At 41.8% G+C, this 18752-nt stretch overlaps 1 protein-coding gene across 1 annotated transcript in view; it reads left to right on the forward strand.

The window, feature by feature from the left end:
- PRUNE2 (prune homolog 2 with BCH domain) overlaps positions 1-18752 on the forward strand; it is a 192491-nt gene that overhangs the window by 59523 nt on the left and 114216 nt on the right. Inside the window, exons 3-6 of the mRNA XM_084834268.1 lie at positions 469-671; positions 1946-2109; positions 10802-10954; positions 11772-11866. Of these exons, the coding sequence (XP_084690394.1) occupies positions 469-671; positions 1946-2109; positions 10802-10954; positions 11772-11866 (615 nt within the window). The remainder of the gene's footprint in view (positions 1-468; positions 672-1945; positions 2110-10801; positions 10955-11771; positions 11867-18752) is intronic.

Here is an 18752-nt window from a genome sequence, read left to right on the forward strand (position 1 = left end):
TGTAGAAAAGCTCTTAATCCATTTCTGTGAGGCAGCTAGTCTTTCTTTAAGTGCTGAACAAATTATAATGTGTTCAGTTCTAGAAAAAAGCATGTATATTTAATGTATATATTATTATATAAAGGAAAAAGTGTTCATCTACAAACACCACCAGAAGTGAACAAGATGGGCAGTATCCTGTTGTGTCCATGCACTAATGGGAGCAACCACCAGTGCAACAGGGATTGGGCATTTCATAAAGCAAGCCAAAATGAGTGGGAACTCTTGTTTCCAGGATGAGGCTGGTCAGCAGAACTCACAAAAGGGAGCTCCGCTGACTTCTCCTGATCCACAAACAAATGTTTTCACTCATTTTAGGACTTAATTTATGAAGCACTAAATCACTGTTGTGCCAGTTCAGAATGAAAAACTATGTACACTAATGGTTTTTCACATGCTTTCTAATGCTCAGGAATTCTCCTGTTATAGGTCAGTCCACCTAACATTCTGTGCTTGCCTGTACTGAACATACCAAGAAGAGAGTTCTGCTACCACACAGAAACTCGGTTTATTTTTGAAGAGCTGAATATCCCAGAGTCTCTCCACGTCTTCCGTGATGAAATAAATTTGTATCAGCTGAACAATGAAGGCAAATTGTCTCTTACGCTTGTGAACAGCAGCACACTGACAAGGTATCATACTGTCTAAAGCAAGGATTTGTCCTTAGTTGCCCCTGAAAATCCCCTCTTCCCTGATCCAAGGTTGGTTCAAGTGTGTGAAGGGGGACTCCACCACATGTATTGTTTGCCTTAACTGCTGACTATGATCAGGAGGGACAATTTACATTGCACCATGCAACCATTAGTCATAAAGCTATATAATGTATTACAAGGACGGTGCGACGTTAGGGTGACAATCTTCTTATCATTACAAAATATAAGGATCAGGCCCCTAGTATTTTTTTGGGGGGGGGGCTTTTAAGATCTGTATTGAGCCCTCTGTAGAGTAAAAACAAAAAGAACACAAAAAATGCTAGTAAGCTAACGTGTGTTTTGGCCCGTATTTATCCAGTTCATATTTATGTGATTAGAGATCATTCACTCAAGCCATGTTCATCAAGGCATATATACACAGCTCAAATGCATGAACACTCTCTCCCCCCCCACACACACACACACGCACACACACACACACATGCTCTGAATTGTACATGAAAGCCCAGGTTCTTTGGGGTATCTTTCCCCTTTACTTGGACTCTGAATAGAACACAAAATTAAGTTTAGGTTTAGGTGTGCAGGAGGGCCCTATGTTTTATGCACTCATAAAGCCATTAGAATGGCAAAGTGTTGAGAAACAGCACCATCAGCAAATGTGAAATGCCAAACTAGAGGTGATGTTAAATGTGTCTTTGCATTGCATTTGCAGGTTTTTAATAAATCCAAATAGCATCAGCCAAACTGGAGGTGGGTGGGGTGGCATTACTGAGTTCACAGAAGGTGTGGAGGTGAAATTTAACCCTTTCCTCCTCTGATGTGGTCCTCAGAAAAGTCTCTTCCCTGAAGCTGGTATTTTCTTAATTTCTTTGGGGGGAAGTTCCCCTTTGGTGCCAACTGGGTTTTCACACAAAAGCTTCTTGGTCTTTAAAGAGGAACAAATACTTCAAAGGATTGGTGCAGGCAGGATCTTGCAGCCTCTTGTCAAAAGGAGAGAAAAGGAGGAGACAGACTTCTGCTGGGCCCTTCACACATTTGGTATCCACTGGTACTGAATGCTTGAATAGGGCTATTATTTTAATTATCTGAAATAATAATAATTAAAATGCTGTCGCATAATAATTTCTGTTACCAAGCTCACTTAAAAATAGTATTGCTTAACTGCATTTAGATGACTGCAGTGTTGCATTAGAGAGTTTGTACAAATGAAATGAATAAGAAAAAAAACAAGCTTTGGAAACTTTGCTTTATAGTGAAGATAAAAGTTTGGAATCAGCTGTTGTCAGAGTCATCAACCCTGAAGAACAATGTGATGGCAACCTGGAGTTATTAGAATCGGCTTCCTCTCTAGTAGCAAAAGAGCTTCTCCAAAAGGCACCGGAGTTAATCACTCAGCAACTGGCTCATCTCCTCAGAGGTGAGAGATTGCTCTTCATATTAAATACTGAAAGGTTTAATGGAGTGTTTCTGAATCCACTCATGTGGAGAGACCGTGATCCATTCTTTGGTTAACAATCCTTTTAAAGACCATAGGAAGCTGCATGAAAGAAGCAGGGTGTAAAGAGTTTGTTAAAGAGTAACATTATGTGGAATATTAAAATATGCATTTAAATATAGGCATGACTGGGGCGTTTGCCATATCATTAGACAGAAATGTTGAGTGACGATATCTGCACATCAGTTGGGTAGCAGAATATCTCCTATGTTGTTGTAGCTTTGTTTCTGGGACATGTCAGGTTTGGAAAAAATTGCCCTAGCAGACAGTGAATATGATCAAACATAGAATGAACTAATTCTGTCCTCCATTCCACCTGCATCCAGTGCATACTAGGTTGGTGGTTCTCCCATGCATAAAAGTATTTGAGCAGAATTATGCCCCCAACCCCCAAAAACAATTTAGCCCAGCTTTTGTGACAGATAGTGATGAGCCACATTTCCCATGGAAGGGTCACAGACAGGATGATGAAGAGGGCATAAATATTTCTCCCTATAACTATCGTCATCGTCACTTTTAATTTGTATGCCACTTTGCCACACAATGTGCCCAAAGTGGCTCACAACACAAGTACAGGAATACGAAAACAAGGATGCATATTGATATATCAGCTGCAGCAATACATCATTGCCATAAGAATCCAAACAATTCATTTCACTAACATAACATTTCAAATTAATTACAAAATTGGCAAGATTAACCATTTAGACACAGTATCAGTTTATATGGATCAGTAATGCATAAGCCAAAGACAAATACACCAGTTCTTCCAATTGCATTGAGACATTAGCACACCACCGATAACCACTTCCCCCCAAAGTGCCAAATGCAGGAAATAGCAACCGGGTGTCTTACAGCCTGCAGCCACTGATCTCCCCCATGCCCTATTCTCTCATTCTGATGCATTCTTAAGGATTTTAGCGACAAGGGGGTGATGTTTAGTCTCTTCCCCTGTATTCTGGATGTTCCTACTGCACATAGTGGTCTATACTGTGTATACATGTAATGGGAAGGCTTCCTGTCTAGCTACCATTCTATATACAGGACATCAATATACCCACCCCGCACATCCTTTTAAGAAGTGGTCCATGCTAGTGGCAGTCACAACCTTGTCCTAAATCTGCTTCCATCTATTTGATGGTGTGATGCTGCATTCTGCTGTTTAGGGAGAGAGCCATTTCTTTCTATTCATTCATTCTACACCACCCATAACGTGTTACGTCTTTGTTAAACACTCCTTGAACAGTGAGATGTCTAAGGGCAGACCTAGTTTCCACAGACAACCAATATCACTACGCAGGGAAAGAGGCCAGTGATTACTGGCCAGAAGACTTTGCAAAGGTAGGTGGTATCTGCAGCACTGGCAAGTGTTGCTGCCTTCACATCGCGTACAAGTTCAGTACATACTCAACTTTGGAATCATCATCATCGTCATCTTTATGTGGAATTGAGAGGGGTAAATCTGGATGCTAGGAAGAGAGAGACTGGGACAGAGAGAGGCAAGTACATTGTAAAGTAGCATTAAAATCAAACGGACTGTGCATAAATAAGACTAAGTAAAAAGCTTAGCCATTAAGGCATTATTTAAATGCAGACAGTTTAGGGCTGAGCCAAAAAGTGTGCATGCGTGCGTGTGTGTGATTTTTGTTGACATTTTTATCAGCACTGAAAGGCGTTCCCTTTCTGGTGATTTCTCAGGGATTACTGAAAATGGGCAAGAAAGTGTTCACCTATTCAGGAAGCATTGCCTTTCCTTTCAAACGGCTTTGTTTGCCCTCAGTGATACCAGCGTGTAGCTAAATCAGATTAGCTGCATAGTGGCATGACATATTGATCCCTGTTTGGCTGTATCAGCCTTCCCTAACCTGGTACCTTCCAGATGCTTTAGACTACAACTCCCATCACCCCAACCACTGGTCATACTCTCTGGGGCTGATTGGACTTATAGTCCAAAACATCTGGAGAACACCAGGTTAGGAAAAGCTGGGCTATATGATCATTTGATCATTTTAGGAATATGAAAGAAGGTCTAAGTAGGAAAAAAACGCTACCGAAACAGCCATAGATAGAAGAAACAGTATTTTCTTATTTAAATAATGATGAACTTTCTGAACTTATTTAAATAATAATAATAATAATAATAATAATAATAAAATAATAATAATAATAATTAAATAAGAGCCAGCGTGTTGTAGTGGCTAGAGTGTTGGACTAGGAGTTGGGAGATCCGGGTTCTAGTCCCCACTCAGACATGGAAGCTCACTGGGTGACTTTGGGCCAGTCACAGACTCTCAGCCCAACCCACCTCACAGGGTTGTTGTTGTGAGGATAAACTGGAGGATTGTGTAAGCCGCCTTGGGTTCCTTGAGGAGGAAAAAAGGCGGGATATAAATGTAATAAATAAATAAATAAATAAATAAAGATGAACATTTGCACTCTCCCCTCTGTAAATATTTGTGGCCTACTGGAAGCACTACTTTTGATTCAAATATCAAAATGGGCAAACATTTGCTGCAGCCTTAAAAACAGATCACTGTAATCTGTGTCAGCCATTAGGCTTTGTAAAAGTAAAAAGAATATGCAAATTTGCTGTCCGTCAGAAAGGTGGCTGCAGAGATGGGGCGTACAGGCGAATCAGTAACAGCAGTGTGGCAAAACAGGAAAATAAACATATTTGTGCAAAGATTATAATTATTGTGTAAGCTAGTTTCCATATTTAAGGTTGTTTTTTAAAACGCACTTTTCCCTGATATGTCTTTGCCACTTCTACATGTACACAATAAATTAATTCTTCCCAGTAGACTTTATCAAAACCTGCTTCAAGAATTTCGGTACCCCAAGACAGGCACTGCTGTTAGTCAAGGCCTGCTCCATTTCTGGGTTTATGCCAGAAGCAAACAATTTGAAAACCTGCCAGGAACTTGAGCCTGTATCATTTTATTTCCCGAGAGATATTTACCAGGGGACTGTTGCCAAACTCAGGATCCATTAAATTGCTGAATCATTACTTTTTTGGTTGGAGCCAGCTGGCAAGGATGTAATTCAGTCAGGTATCTTGGGTCAATGCACTCTCAAAAACCCTTCCTTCTGTTTATTTGTGTAAGACCATGAAGGATACCACAAGGTGCAGAGATCGTATAACACATAAACACAGGCAGATTTCAGCAAGGAAAATATCAGTGTGATTCAAGGTCTAAATTAGATCCAGTCCAGACCCCAAAGTGCCATCCTGTCCAATGGATGATCCAGCGACAGGGATTCAATTGTTATTTTAGCAGCTCACGTCAACTGTGTAATTGTATAAAGTTCTCTTTAAGGGGATTGGGATGAAAACCAACATTTACCCTCCCCCTCCCCCCAAATCTTGTTTGCAAGATGGATGATTCACAGGATAGATGGTTCAACCTTTTGTTATATGGTCATAAAGGCTAAGTGGATTACATCACTGACCTTTTATAGATGTCAATGTAAGAAAGGCAAGAGAAGTAGATTTTTCAAAACCCTCAAAACAAATCCAAGTGTTTAAGCACTTTTGTCCTTCATGCAAGGATATTGTTATACTTTCTCCATCAAACAGTTTTGCCTGCAGCCATGATATAGCATGTGCTAGCTCTTGAGAGTCACTTAGCTGCTGACACAATCTTTCTTTGAGATTCCCAAAGGCAATGGTTACTCACAGTCATACTTCCTCCGATTTGTAACCTCTAATTCCTGGGTAAATTTGCATGTTTATACTGTATTATTTCAGTAGTACAACTGGAGCCATCTGTGGGTACATCACAGCTTCCAACTTGGTGCCCCTCCAGATGTTTGGACTACATCTCCCATCATCCCTGACCACTGTCCATGCTGGCTGGGGTTGGTGGAAATCCAAAATATCTGGAGGGCACCGGATTGGGGAAGGCTGGTGTATCAGGAGATAAAGAGGTAGTAAAACTGTGGTGCTGAATGGCTGCTATATTTAATTCATATTGGCTACCAAATTCTTGAAGAAGCTGGTTTTGATGTGGTTTTCATCATGAACTGTAAAAACCTCCACAATTTTACTGAATATTTGATATATGCTTATAGCACAGTAGTAGACTGTTGTTGTTTTTTAAAAAGGTATACCTGGTTCCTGTCCTCAGAGAGATTAGGAATACTGATTTTGTAAAATAAAAATCCATTTCAGTTTACTTTTTATGTATCACTTTATGTATCAGCAACATATACAGTCACATTGTCCTAGTATTTATCTCTCATCTTAGCTGAGATCCTGAATTGATTTGGCAAAGACTGTTGTGCAATTATTACTCAATTTGTTATCAATGGTTTAATTACACTATGTTGACAAGTGATAAATTAAAATAAAATTAATCAAATAATGTTACTGTAGTTGTATTGAAGCATAGCCTTCTTGATATTTTTTCTGTACAATTAGGCTCACAAATCAGTGCTGATCTTCTAGTCAGCTTTAATTCTAAATTAATGAGCCTGTGTTGCTTTACAACTTGGCTGCTGCTACCTATCACTTTGCAATTTCAGCCAAGTGCTTTAGAATATTTTATCATGTAATTCCGCCCCCCCCCCTTTTCTTAACATATATTTTTTAGAACTTGGTGGCCCGGTACAGGTGAGCTTTTAAGAGGTAGTAGCCACTTTATATTTGTAATATAACCACTTTATAACCACTATGTGGCACTTCCCAATTCCTTGTGTCCCACGCTGATTGTGTATGTGATGACTGCTATGCACAAGCACATCACCAGAACTTGGGAGCCACTGAACAGTGGGATTTAAAGTAGCTCTCACATTTTGAGAATTTGTCAGCATTGGCCCAGCATATGGACACACATATAAGGGAGTGGCTTCTTTTATTAATTCTGCACACCTCTAAACTCTGTCCAATAAACACTCCCAAATACCTAAATATGTGAACCAAGGTGTCAGCCTGCAATACTAGCATAACTCTAGAACTCTTCAGGTGTTCCCTCTCATCGCATGAGGGGGCACAGCAGGGGTGCATTCCATGGCCCCAACCATTCCCTCACATCACCATTGCTGCTACTGTACCCCTTCATGCATTGGGGGCTGAACATTTGCAGTGGGGAGGCTTTTCATGGGGAGCCTACATGAGTGGAGCAGTAAATGTTCAGCTTCCAATGTGTGTAGGGCTATGGGAGTCCCAATGGCGATGCAAAGGAAGAGGCATGGCCAGGGAGCACCCTCATGCAATGAGGGGGAATGCCTGAAGAAGGCTAGAGTCATGTCTGTTTTGCAGGCTGGCCGACTGGTTCAGATACTAAGGTATTTGGAGGGGATTTAAGGTACCTTTTTGTCATTTATACCAGAGCTTGATTAAACCAGTTTCCTATGATGCCTAAAACTATGAAACTATTATTTAATATTTGCTTACAAATCATATGAACCCAGGATCTAATCCAAGAACCAAAGCCAAGGGTGCAATGGCATAGGGTGGTTGGTTATGTGTCCTCTTTTAAAGAGGACAGTCCTCTATTTGAAGGGCTTTCCAGTCCTCTCCTTGAAAGGCTGCCCAGCTTTATTCAGCATAAAGATAAAGAATGAGCTGGGCCTTGAAGTTGCCCATCAACAGCACCTGGAGAGCAGACTGAGCAAGGCACACAGGTTATCTGGTCACAGTCTTCCCCACTAGGGTGAGATGTACTGTATTTCTATTTAAATTGTAATTATTATTTCTAAACGTGCATCTGCACATATAAATTTGCATATGCAAATATTATGCAAATACTGTCCTCCTTCGTTCTGTTTTTTGGTGTTTTACAAGTGGACCCCTAGTAGAGAAAGGGTGAGGAGGGAATGCGTGGGGTCAGAGGGTGTTTTATCATCCTGTGATTATTACATCTGAATTAGGATGTTATTGGCAAAGTAGTCTTTGGTTTGCACTTTGCCGATGGCCTTTTTGTGGTACGGAGTTTGGGTATATATGCCACCATGTCCTGCTAGTGTGAATCATCCTTATGTGAGATCACTTTATGAATCTTAGAAAAAACACTCTGGTCACTGTCAGACATGTGTTGGTCACATTTATACCTGCCTTTGAAAAGGTTTTGGAGACTTAGCTGGTGCAAAATGTGACAGAATATTGTCTAGAGTTTGCCTTTAGGAGCATATACTCCAGTTTTGTCAAATCTGTACTTGCTACCAGTTCATTTATGGTCAAAATTCAGAGTGCTAGTTATGACTTATAAAACCTTAAATGGGTTAGAACCAAGGTCTTGGATCCAGATTTACGCTGTATCAACTGTGTTGGTGGAAAAGGACTTACCCGCCTCCTCCTTCCCACAGTTGCCCCCTCCATCCCCCTGAAAATACTACACAGAGAGTCACAAGGCCTTGCTGAATGGAGTAAGCTTGGGGGACGGGGAATCCCCCCCAAAAAAAATCTGGTGGAGAGACCTTACATGAGCAGAGCCCTTCCACTTATGGGAGGTCCCTTCCTCTCACAGGCTAACCTGTTTTTGGCTCTGTAGGGGAAAACGTACAACTATCATATGAGTATTGTAAGCGTTCTCTTGTCAGGCGCATAGCAGCTATTTCAATAAGCAATATAACACGGGTGCTGGTGAGGGAGGTCAAAAGTGCCTCCTTGATTACCACAGTCCTGATTTGATTTACGCACACAGACAGCTGCTATTAACCTTTTTTCTCCTTTTTTTCTTTTTTTTAAAGGCAGGAGATCCTCATTGCAGATTTTTCATGGCTCACCTTCTGAGACAATTAAGAACATGTGCCAGCTTTCCAAATATGAGTAGAGATTTGGACTAACTTAGCTTTTGAGCAACTTGGGGTGGAGTAAAAGCCATAGATCAGTGGCAGAGCACATGCTTTGCATCCCAGCTTCAGTGAAAGGGATCAGGTAATGAGTGATGGAAACCATCTCTGCTGAGGAGCTGCTGCTGCCACCTGTCAGAACAGACTATCCTGGGTTTATTTATTTATTTATTAAATTTATTAATCGTCCATCTGGCTGGTCACCCAGCCACTCTGGGCAATGTACAGAGTGTATAATAGAACAGTTTAAAACAATAAAATTCTACAGTAAAAACATCATATTTCTAAAAATACCCTAACCCACCCCAAATGCCTGCCTGAACAACCACGTTTTTAATGCACAGCAGAAGCTCATTAAAGAGGGGGCATGGCGGAGTTCCCTAGGGAGGGGGTTCCACACAGTGGGGGCCACCACAGAAAAGGCCCTCTCTCTCGTCCCCACCAGCTTAGCTGTCCTGGCTGACGGGACAGAGGGAAGGCCATCCGAGGCTGATCTTGTTAAGCGGCCTGTCTGGTGTTGCTAGAGGCGCTCCTTAAGATAGGCTGGGCGGGAACCATATAGGGTTTTAAAGGTCAAAACCAACACCTTGAATTTGGCCCGGAAAACAACTGGTAACCGGTGCACCTCCTTCAGCCCTGGAGTGATGTGATCTTGCTGGCGGCTACCTTAGATGGACAAACTGACCTGCTATAGGCAGATTCCTATGCGCCTCCTCTTCGGCTGAAAGTACAGCCCTTTTGTGGTAGTATTGTTGAAAACCTAAAATGCCAAGCCCATCTGTAGCATTCCTCATAAATGTATCTCTCTCTAGCTGACTTTTAGAAACAGTCCTTGACTGTGTGTTGTTGTTAAGTCACCCGTTCATTTAGATTACTGAATATATTTTTATTTGCAGAAACTAATTTAATACAATCACGCTGTTGGTGGCAGTGCCGACTCCAGATTTTTGAGGGCCCTTGGGCAAGACACCCTCAATGGCCCCCCTCCCTCAGTGAATCTGTTTTCTCACTGCCACTGTCACCAGCTGCTATTGCTCCTCCTCCTCTTTCTCACCATTGCCGCCGCTTGCTTGTCTGAGCCGGAGTGGTAGGTGAATAAGCAGGTTGCAATGATGAATAGGAGGAGCAACTCCAGGGGGCTTGTATCAGTGGGCCTTTGCTGGGGTGCGGGCCCTCAGCAGGTGCCATGGCTGGCACTACCTTTGGTGCCAGCCTTGGTGGGTGTGGGAAATCACCATATGGGTTAAATTTCAATTTAATCAGACTCAAAGATAATTATTAGGAAGATTTCAAAGGAAATACTTCCAGATAGTTGTATGTGGCTAGGCACTGTTGCTGCTGTCCAACAAGCCCCTTTAGGTATGTACAAAGGTTTGCATATTCCTAGGAGGGATTTCAACTTTTTTTGTCCAACAATAGGCCTGTGCACAAATCCTTTTGAAGCAAGTGGCATGGATGAGCTTCTGTTCAGAGGAAAACCCTGAAGTATTTTGCAGCAAATAATGCTAACTGCACAATTCTCTGCCTTATGGCCTTGGAGATGTGGTTTTCCGCTTTAAAAGCAAACAACTAGCCCTTCCTTGGTGGGGGAGGAATGCAAGCATGCATTAAAAAGGAAAACATGCAATTTATAGAAATTTGGCATTTAAGTAGCCTACTATGAATAAGAAAGAATTAATAAATTCTTAATTATTAAGAATTAATAAATTTTATTAAGAAATAAAATGATGGCTATTTCTTTAGATACGCGTGAATGATCAATTAGGTCATTATCGTTTCCACCTTTTTTCTTGTGAACTAATATCCCCTTTAAAAACTTCAGGGAGCCTCCTCTCTAAAGCCATGGCCACGGATTCTGAAAAAATGACCCAAGAGCAGGAGGATGTGCTTTCCAGTTTGGAGGAGAAGTTCCCAGAGCTGCTACCCCGAGAGGATATTATCGCTGCCTTGCAGGAGGCTCAGTTTCATGCAGATGGTACAGAATTTCTTGACTTCCTCTCTCTCTCTCTCTCTTTCTGTTTTTTGATCCACTAGCACATACGTTTATGTTTCTCAGGTAACTAATTTTAGACTGAGTGGAATGATAGAGAATCGGGAGACCTGTAAAATATAAAACAAACAAACTCTAGACCTTTCACCACCACAGTGTATGGTGGTTATTTATAGAGTATATGACTAGCGCACATAGAGTCCCTTTCTCCCCCTGCCCCCCGCAAAAGATTGTGATACTTTCTGGAAACAAAATGACCATGAAACACTGTTCAGTCTAATATTTTATCATGACATATCTGCTGGGCCTGTTACAAGTTTACAAGTATGGTGAGTGTTGCTTAAGTTCAGGGGTGGGCAATATGCATCTCCTGCCACCCTTGTTGTGGCCCCTGCAACCGCTGTGACACCACCAAAATTCGCAGCAATGGCAAAAAAAAAATGCATTGAAGCTAATTTTTGTCATTGTCATATTTCGTAGCAGTTTTTGACACTGCTGTCAAATTTCAAACGGCGGTGGCAGCAGGAGTGCGGCCTGCGGGGCTATCAGGGCTGGGGTGGGGTGGGGGGTGGGATAAAAATAGTTCCCAGACCTTCCAAAATTGCCCACCCTTGGTTTAGTCCCTAGTCAAAGTTCTGGACAAAGTGGAGACAGGTTGTATTTATTTGGGCCATATAACATAACAAACAAAAAGACAAATACATTAACATCCAATGTTCTTCTCAGAGCCAATATTATTTGTTATATATTGCAGCCTGCTGATCTTAAGCATGTACCAATAATTTCCCTGTCTGTCCCACAGAGCTAAGGATTGAGGAGGCTATGCTCAAGGATCTCAAAGAGGTGTCAGATGGAGAAATAAAAGTAGCAGTTAGTACCGTGTATATGAATCTAGAGGTAAGGAGATAGCAAACTGGGATGCTATTTTAAAGTTAGCCTTTTCTCATGTTTTTCTCATTGCTGCATGAGCATAGTTTTTTACTATTGACAAAGTACATGTGGTTTACTTTGTGTAGCTTATATTCTAGAACAACCTCCTCTTGGGCCTTGCAGTTGCAATTCCAGATCCAATCAGTAGAGGTCGGCTAGCATTTCAAGCTCTTTATTTTTATTTTCTGAAACTTTTCTCTCTGCCTCTATATATGGAGAGAGTAATGAGGAATGGGCATGAAATTGGTACTAATCTTATGAGAGGGGCTATAGTTCAGTGGCAGAGCACATGCTTTTCATGCAAATTAAATCCCTGACATCTCTAACGGAAGCCTTTCAATTAGGAGAGACTGGGGAAATCCTTTGCCTGACATTGTGGAGGTTGGTGTCAAATGGTCTGACTATAAAGCAACTTTCGGTATGTTCTCCCAGGGTTTCTGCTGCTGCGGCACAAGCAAGAGCTTAACACCACAACAGGCTTTTGCTCCTACTCATGTAGCCTGCCCATCCTTAACTATGGTCTTCAAAACTTGTAAAGCTATACTCAAATGGAGCAGTGGCCCATGCTGTCAGGGTGACAGAAGATAAGCAGGCATATGAGCCACGTTCACTGCTAGGTGGGTGAGGGATCCAAGCATCATTTTGGGGGGCCCCGGTACAAACTTGTAACATGGGCTCCCTCCCACACAACATAGCACAATTCCATCCCATACATAAAATCCCATGAGTCATGAAATAATTTCTATTTTAATTCTGAAATTATGCTTTCCACATTTTTGAATTTACACCATGGCTCACACGGCCTTTTCTAGCATGTTCCAAACATGGCAGTTGTGTGTGTGTGTGTGTGTGTGTATGCATACATGCATGTGCATGTGCACATGTGATTGCATGTGTGTGAACTAGACATTTACTCACATATATTTGGGGTCTGTAAATCCTAACAGCAGCACTGTTGAAACAAAGTCCGTCTTCAAGTCAGCAGTGGCTCTATGTTGGCTCTTCTTGGCTACCACTACAGAAGTTGACTGAGGAGAGGGAGATTATCCTTTCACTAATCTGGAAGCCAATTCCATAAGGCAACCAAGGAGAGGCATGAGGGTCAGTGGGCCTAGTTTATTGAGTACAGATGCAGCCATGATGTGCTTTCATAGAAGCCTCTCATACTGGCACAAACTGTGATGTCAACAGGCTACTTCTGGTTCAAGCCAGCGTTTTTGGAAGCAAGCTGAATTATGGATGTTAAGCGTAAACATTAAGTACCTGTAGTTTAAGGATTTTATGAGGCAAGGGAAGCTTGGTCATAGTGCACCATGCACACAACCTTTATCAGTTTAATTTGTGCTTTTGGTTTATCTGTATATGATTTACAGGCAGGGAGAGCTATAGTTAGCTTTATTTCTTGTCCATGTTGATTGCTTTATGGTGAGTGTTCAGTCTTGCAATTATTATTCAGTACGGTATCTTTTAAATCTTAGTAGGGTTATGTGGGGAGTGATCGAGAAGGATAAAATGTGAGAGGGCCTGTATAGAAATTACAGTATTTAAAAGTATGAATAAAATGTTGTTTAAAAATAAAATTGGAAAATGGATTGAGTGTTCCCCCAGGTAATATGTTGTTTTCATCTATTCAGATTTTCCCAGGAAAATAAGTTTGTGATCTGAATGATTGTTTATTTTTGCATGCATATTTAATATTGTGACATTTTCTACATCATATTAGATATGTTCCACATATTGTGACTGTCATATTTATTTCCCAACAAATAACATTGTTTGTTATTGGACATCTTGCTAAGCATTCTGGATGCAACTGCAGAATTTGGATCTGACATTCTGCTTGGGTCTGTTATCATCTTTTTGACAAGTATAAATGTGACAAAATATACGCTTGTCAAATGTGTCTGCCTAATGCCAATATAATTGGCAGCGTTAATGATTTAAAAAGTGGCAGCTGAGAAATGAGATGAACAATGTGGTGGTGATGTTTTCATTGTCTTTTTGGGGAGATTTCTCTAAGTAATAGGAAAACATCGCTCACATAGTCAAATTCCTCTCATGCATTTTAACTTTTTTGCCCTGAATTATGCTACACCTTGAGAATATCTTTTTCTTGTGCTCTACTGGGATTTCCTTATAAATCACAGCTTTTTAAAAAAATCAAAGTGACTTTAGAGGAGAGTTGGTTTTCCCTTAAAGAGATAAATAATATTTACTCAGTGGATTTAACTTTCTATTTCCATATTTTAAAAACACACACACGCATGCGTATGTGCACGCATGATACATGCATACATCCAGGCTTTAATGAAATCCTGTTTACTGGGATTTTGTGTGTGCATATCTGGTTTGTATGTGTTGGTGAATATAAAGATAGCTTTATGTGCTCACACTAGTGATCCAGTATCTTGTTATTCTGTCTGTTATTGTAGTGTATTCTGGTTACTTCAAAGCAAAGGCTTGACACATGACATTTTTCTGACATGGAGATGACTTCTGTGTAGGAAAAACTATGAACACTATACCTTGTGACATGTGGTATGTCTGGTTTATTTTGCAGGGAGCATATGATGTCAGTGGTAGCATTCTGGTCTATATGCTCACTACCTTCCACACATGACAGTGGTTGGATCCAGAATTAGTCATACTTAGAGTAGATCCATTGAAATTAAAGGGAGTTGAGTTAGTCATGACTAACTTAAGTCCCATTTATTTCAATAGATCTCCTTTAAGTATGATTAAATCTGGATCCAACCCAGTATATGCCATTTTTCCTACAAAGTGGCTCAAGTTGACAATGACTCAATCCAGAGAAAGTCAGTCATGCCTTAGTCATGTCTTAGTGCAACCAGCAAGTTACAATTTTCATGTAACATTCCACTATTAACATTCTCTGGACTGAGGCCTAGATATACAAACCATACTGAAGTTTCATTAATCAAAATGGATCTGGAATGTACCCATCTGTCAGGGTGGAAACTGAGCCCATAGAGCCCCAGAGCAGTTCTGATTCTGAGGAGGAACAGCAGTCCGTGGCGTGGGAGAGGAGCTCGCTCATCTCTCACAAGCACAGGAGCTGGCAAAGATTCCTCCTGCCAGCATTCCTGGGATAGATAGTGACCCTGGCAGTGAGAGAGCACTGGAGGGAGGCTTGCTGGATGCTCAGCGCAGATGCAAGGAGCGGCGACAGATGGAGGGCGCCGAAAGGAGGCGTTCCGCTCGTTTGGTGCTCAAACAACAGTCACGTCTCGAGGACCCAAGGAAAAGAGGGAGGATCTCTCCATAGCCCATAAGTTCAGGGTCTTCCCGTGGTTTCCCTTCAAACAGGGACCAACTGCCTTACTTGGAGCTTAGGCTACTCTGCTATCTTTCCCCAGTGCTGTTCCTTGCTTAGTCGCTGGTGATTAGTATCTGAAAGAGTCATAAAGTAATAAAGGAATAAAGTCTTGGAAAGAATCCTCGTCGTCTGTGTCCTGAGTTGGCTATTGGAAGGGACTGCAAGAGGCAACTAGGGCGCTCCTGACACCATCGAGAACAACTCACTGAGTAGCGCTCTTATATACAATTCATCAATATGAATCTGTTTCCTATGCAAGACCCATTGAAACTGAGGCAGTAATGAATGGGTTATGCCTAAGTACTATCGTTCCTTTTATTTACTCCCAGCTTCTACCCACCTAACATTAAGAGACACATCAAATGTAAGGATGTGTACTGACCCACTGTTACCCCTGTTTTCTAAGACAGGACCTTATACCAGCTTTGTTTTGTTTTTGAATCTGATTTCAATAGGAGTGAAAATGACTAACTTCTCTGAACTGAGACCCCAGTCTTTGAAGAGCGCCCCTCCTGTCTTGGCCTTTGCTTGGGAACTCACTTTACTAATAAGAAGTGATTAGACGTAAATGTTGTAAACATAGTAGTTGCTTTTTAGGTTGATACAGTGGGCATCTCCCAAATCTACTATTCAGAGACTTGCATCTACAGGAAAGCTTCCCTAAGGGGTTATGTTGAGCTCTTTTCCCCCCTCCTTATTCTGTTGTCAGCCAGGCGTATGTAGTGCTAGGTTTGCTACACTGCACTCAGCTTTTACCTATAAATGGGAAACTCATCTGTACTTCCCAGAGAAGAATCCTACCACTCACAGTACTGCCATTTTTACTAGTAGTAATATTTTTACTATTTTAACAGTGCACTTTTTATTTCTTTACAATTAGAAATGTATTATATTAAGATTATATCCTTAATAATGTAATAATGTAAGGATCAAGAATGCTTTTTCTTGTCAGTTGTTTGCTTTTTATTTTCAAACAATTTAGGAGGGAACAACCCTGTGGCTGCTAGTCAGCGGCTAGATGGCCGTAGGATACATCGGTTTCTGGGAACTGACCTCGGAGGAGCTCATACTCTGAGGTCGGTTCCCGGAGAACTGACCTTCCCCCCTTCCCACGCTGCCTCAAAGGCAGCTCCGAATGACCCCGTGCTCCGTGCTCAGAAGATGAGCGCAGAGCAGCAAAAACGGGGCATTTTGGGGCAGGGAAGGTGGAAATGCTGATATGACGCATCCTATGTGTCGTCATAGAATCATAGAATAGTAGGGTTGGAAGGGGCCTACAAGGCCATTGAGTCCAACCCCCTGCTCAATGCAGGAATCCAAGTCAGAGCATCCCTGACAGATGGCTGTCCAGCCTTGTCTTGAATGCCTCCAGTGTGGAAGAGCCCACCACTTCCCTAGGTAATTGGTTCCATTGTCGTATTGCTCTAACAGTCAGGAAGTTTCTCCTGATGTTCAGCCGGAATCTGGCTTCCTGTAACTTGAGCCCATTATTCCGTGTCCTGCACTCTGGGATGATCAAGAAGAGATCCTGGCCTTCCTCTCTGTGACAACCTTTCAAGTACTTGAAGAGCGCTATCATATCTCCCCTCAGTCTTCTCTTCTCAATGCTAAACATGCCTAGTTCTTTCAGTCTCTCTTCATAGGGCTTTGTTTCCAGTCCCCTGATTGTCTTTGTTGCCCACCTCTGAACCCTCTCCAGTTTGTCTGCATCCTTCTTAAAAGTGTGGTGCCCAGAACTGGACACAGTACTCCAGATGAGGCCTAACTAGTGCTGAGTACAGGGGAACTTCCTGGGATTTGGAACCTATGCTTATATTAATGCAGCCCACAATAGCATTTGCCTTTTTTGCAGCCACATCACATTGTTGGCTCATATTCCGCTTGTGATCGACAACAATTCCAAGATCCTTCTCGCTTGTAGTGTTGTTAAGCCACATATGCCCCAAATTGTAACTGTGCATTTGGTTTCTTTTTCCTAGGTGCAGAACTTGGCATTTATCCCTATTAAATGTCATTCTGTTGTTTTCTGCCCAGCGCTCCAGTCTATCCAGATCACTTTGAATTTTGTTTCTGTCTTCCAAAGTATTAGCTATCCCGCCCAATTTGGTGTCATCTGCAAATTTTATCAGCATTCCCTGCACCTCCTCCTCCAAGTCATTAATAAAAATGTTGAAGAGCACTGGGCCCAGGACTGAGCCTTGCGGTACCCTACTCATTACCTCTTCCCAGTTTGAGAAGGTCCCATTGATAAGCACTCTTTGAATCCGATTCGGTAGCCAACTGTGGATCCACCGGATCGTTGTTTCATCTATCCCACTTTGAGCTAGTATGCTCATCAGAATATCATGGGGCACTTTGTCGAAAGCTTTGTTGAAGTCAAGGTATATGATATCTACAGCATTCCCACGGTCCACAAGGGAGGTTACTTGATCAAAAAATGAGATCAGATTCATCTGGCAGGACGTGTTCTTGACAAATCCATGTTGGTTTCAAGTAATCACTGCATTGTTTTCAAGGTGCTTACAGATGGATTGCTTTATCATCTGTTCCAGAATTTTCCCAGGGATTGATGTCAGACTGACTGGTCTGTAGTTTTCAGGTTCCTCCTTTTTACCCTTTTTGAAGAGAGGGACAACATTAGCCCTCATCCAGTCATCTGGCATTTCACCCATCCTCCATGATTTCTCAAAGAGAATAGACAGTGGTTCTGAGAGTTCTTCTGCCAGTTCCTTTATGACTCTAGGATGCAGCTCATCTGGCCCTGGAGATTTGAACTCATTCAAAGTAATTAGGTGTTCCTTGACCATACACCTATCGATCTCAAGCTGTAATCCTGCCCCTTCAGCCTGTACTTTGCCTTTGCCAGGGGGCTCATAGACCCTCTTTTGGGAGAAGACTGAGCCAAAGTAGGAATTGAGCACCTCTGCCTTTTCTTTGTCATCTGTTATCGTTCTGCCATCCTTATTTAATAGCTGAACCACCATTTCTTTCTTCTGTCTTTTACTATACACGTAGCTGAAGAAAGCCTTTTTGTTGTTTTTAGCATCCCTCACTAACTTCAACTCATTCTCAGCGTTAGCCTTCCTGACACCATCCCTGCAATTCTGTGCTACCTGCCTGTACTCTTCCTTTGTTACTTGGCCTTCTTTCCACTTCCCATATGTGTCCTTTTTTGTTTTCAGGTCATCGCTAAGCTTTTTGTGAAGCCACATTGGCTTCTTTTGTTGTCTTCCACCTTTTCTTCTTGTTGGAATGGTCTGTAATTGTGCCTTGAGAATTTCCTTTTTTAAAAGCTCCCACCCATCTTGGACTCCTTTTCTTGTTAGAGTCGCTTGCCATGGGACCTTCCTGATCATTGTTCTGAGTTTATTAAAATCAGCTTTCCTAAAATCCAGGGTACGCGTTTGACTACACTCGGCTTTTGCTTCCCTTAGAACCAAGAACTCAAGTACAACATGGTCTCTTTCCCCCAGAGTTCCTGTAACTGCTACTTTATCCACTAAGTCATCTCTGGTG

The sequence above is a fragment of the Heloderma suspectum genome, chromosome 2 (assembly GCF_057233095.1).
Source record: "Heloderma suspectum isolate Gila_16-S chromosome 2, 16-S_ref, whole genome shotgun sequence".
Taxonomy (NCBI): domain Eukaryota; kingdom Metazoa; phylum Chordata; class Lepidosauria; order Squamata; family Helodermatidae; genus Heloderma; species Heloderma suspectum.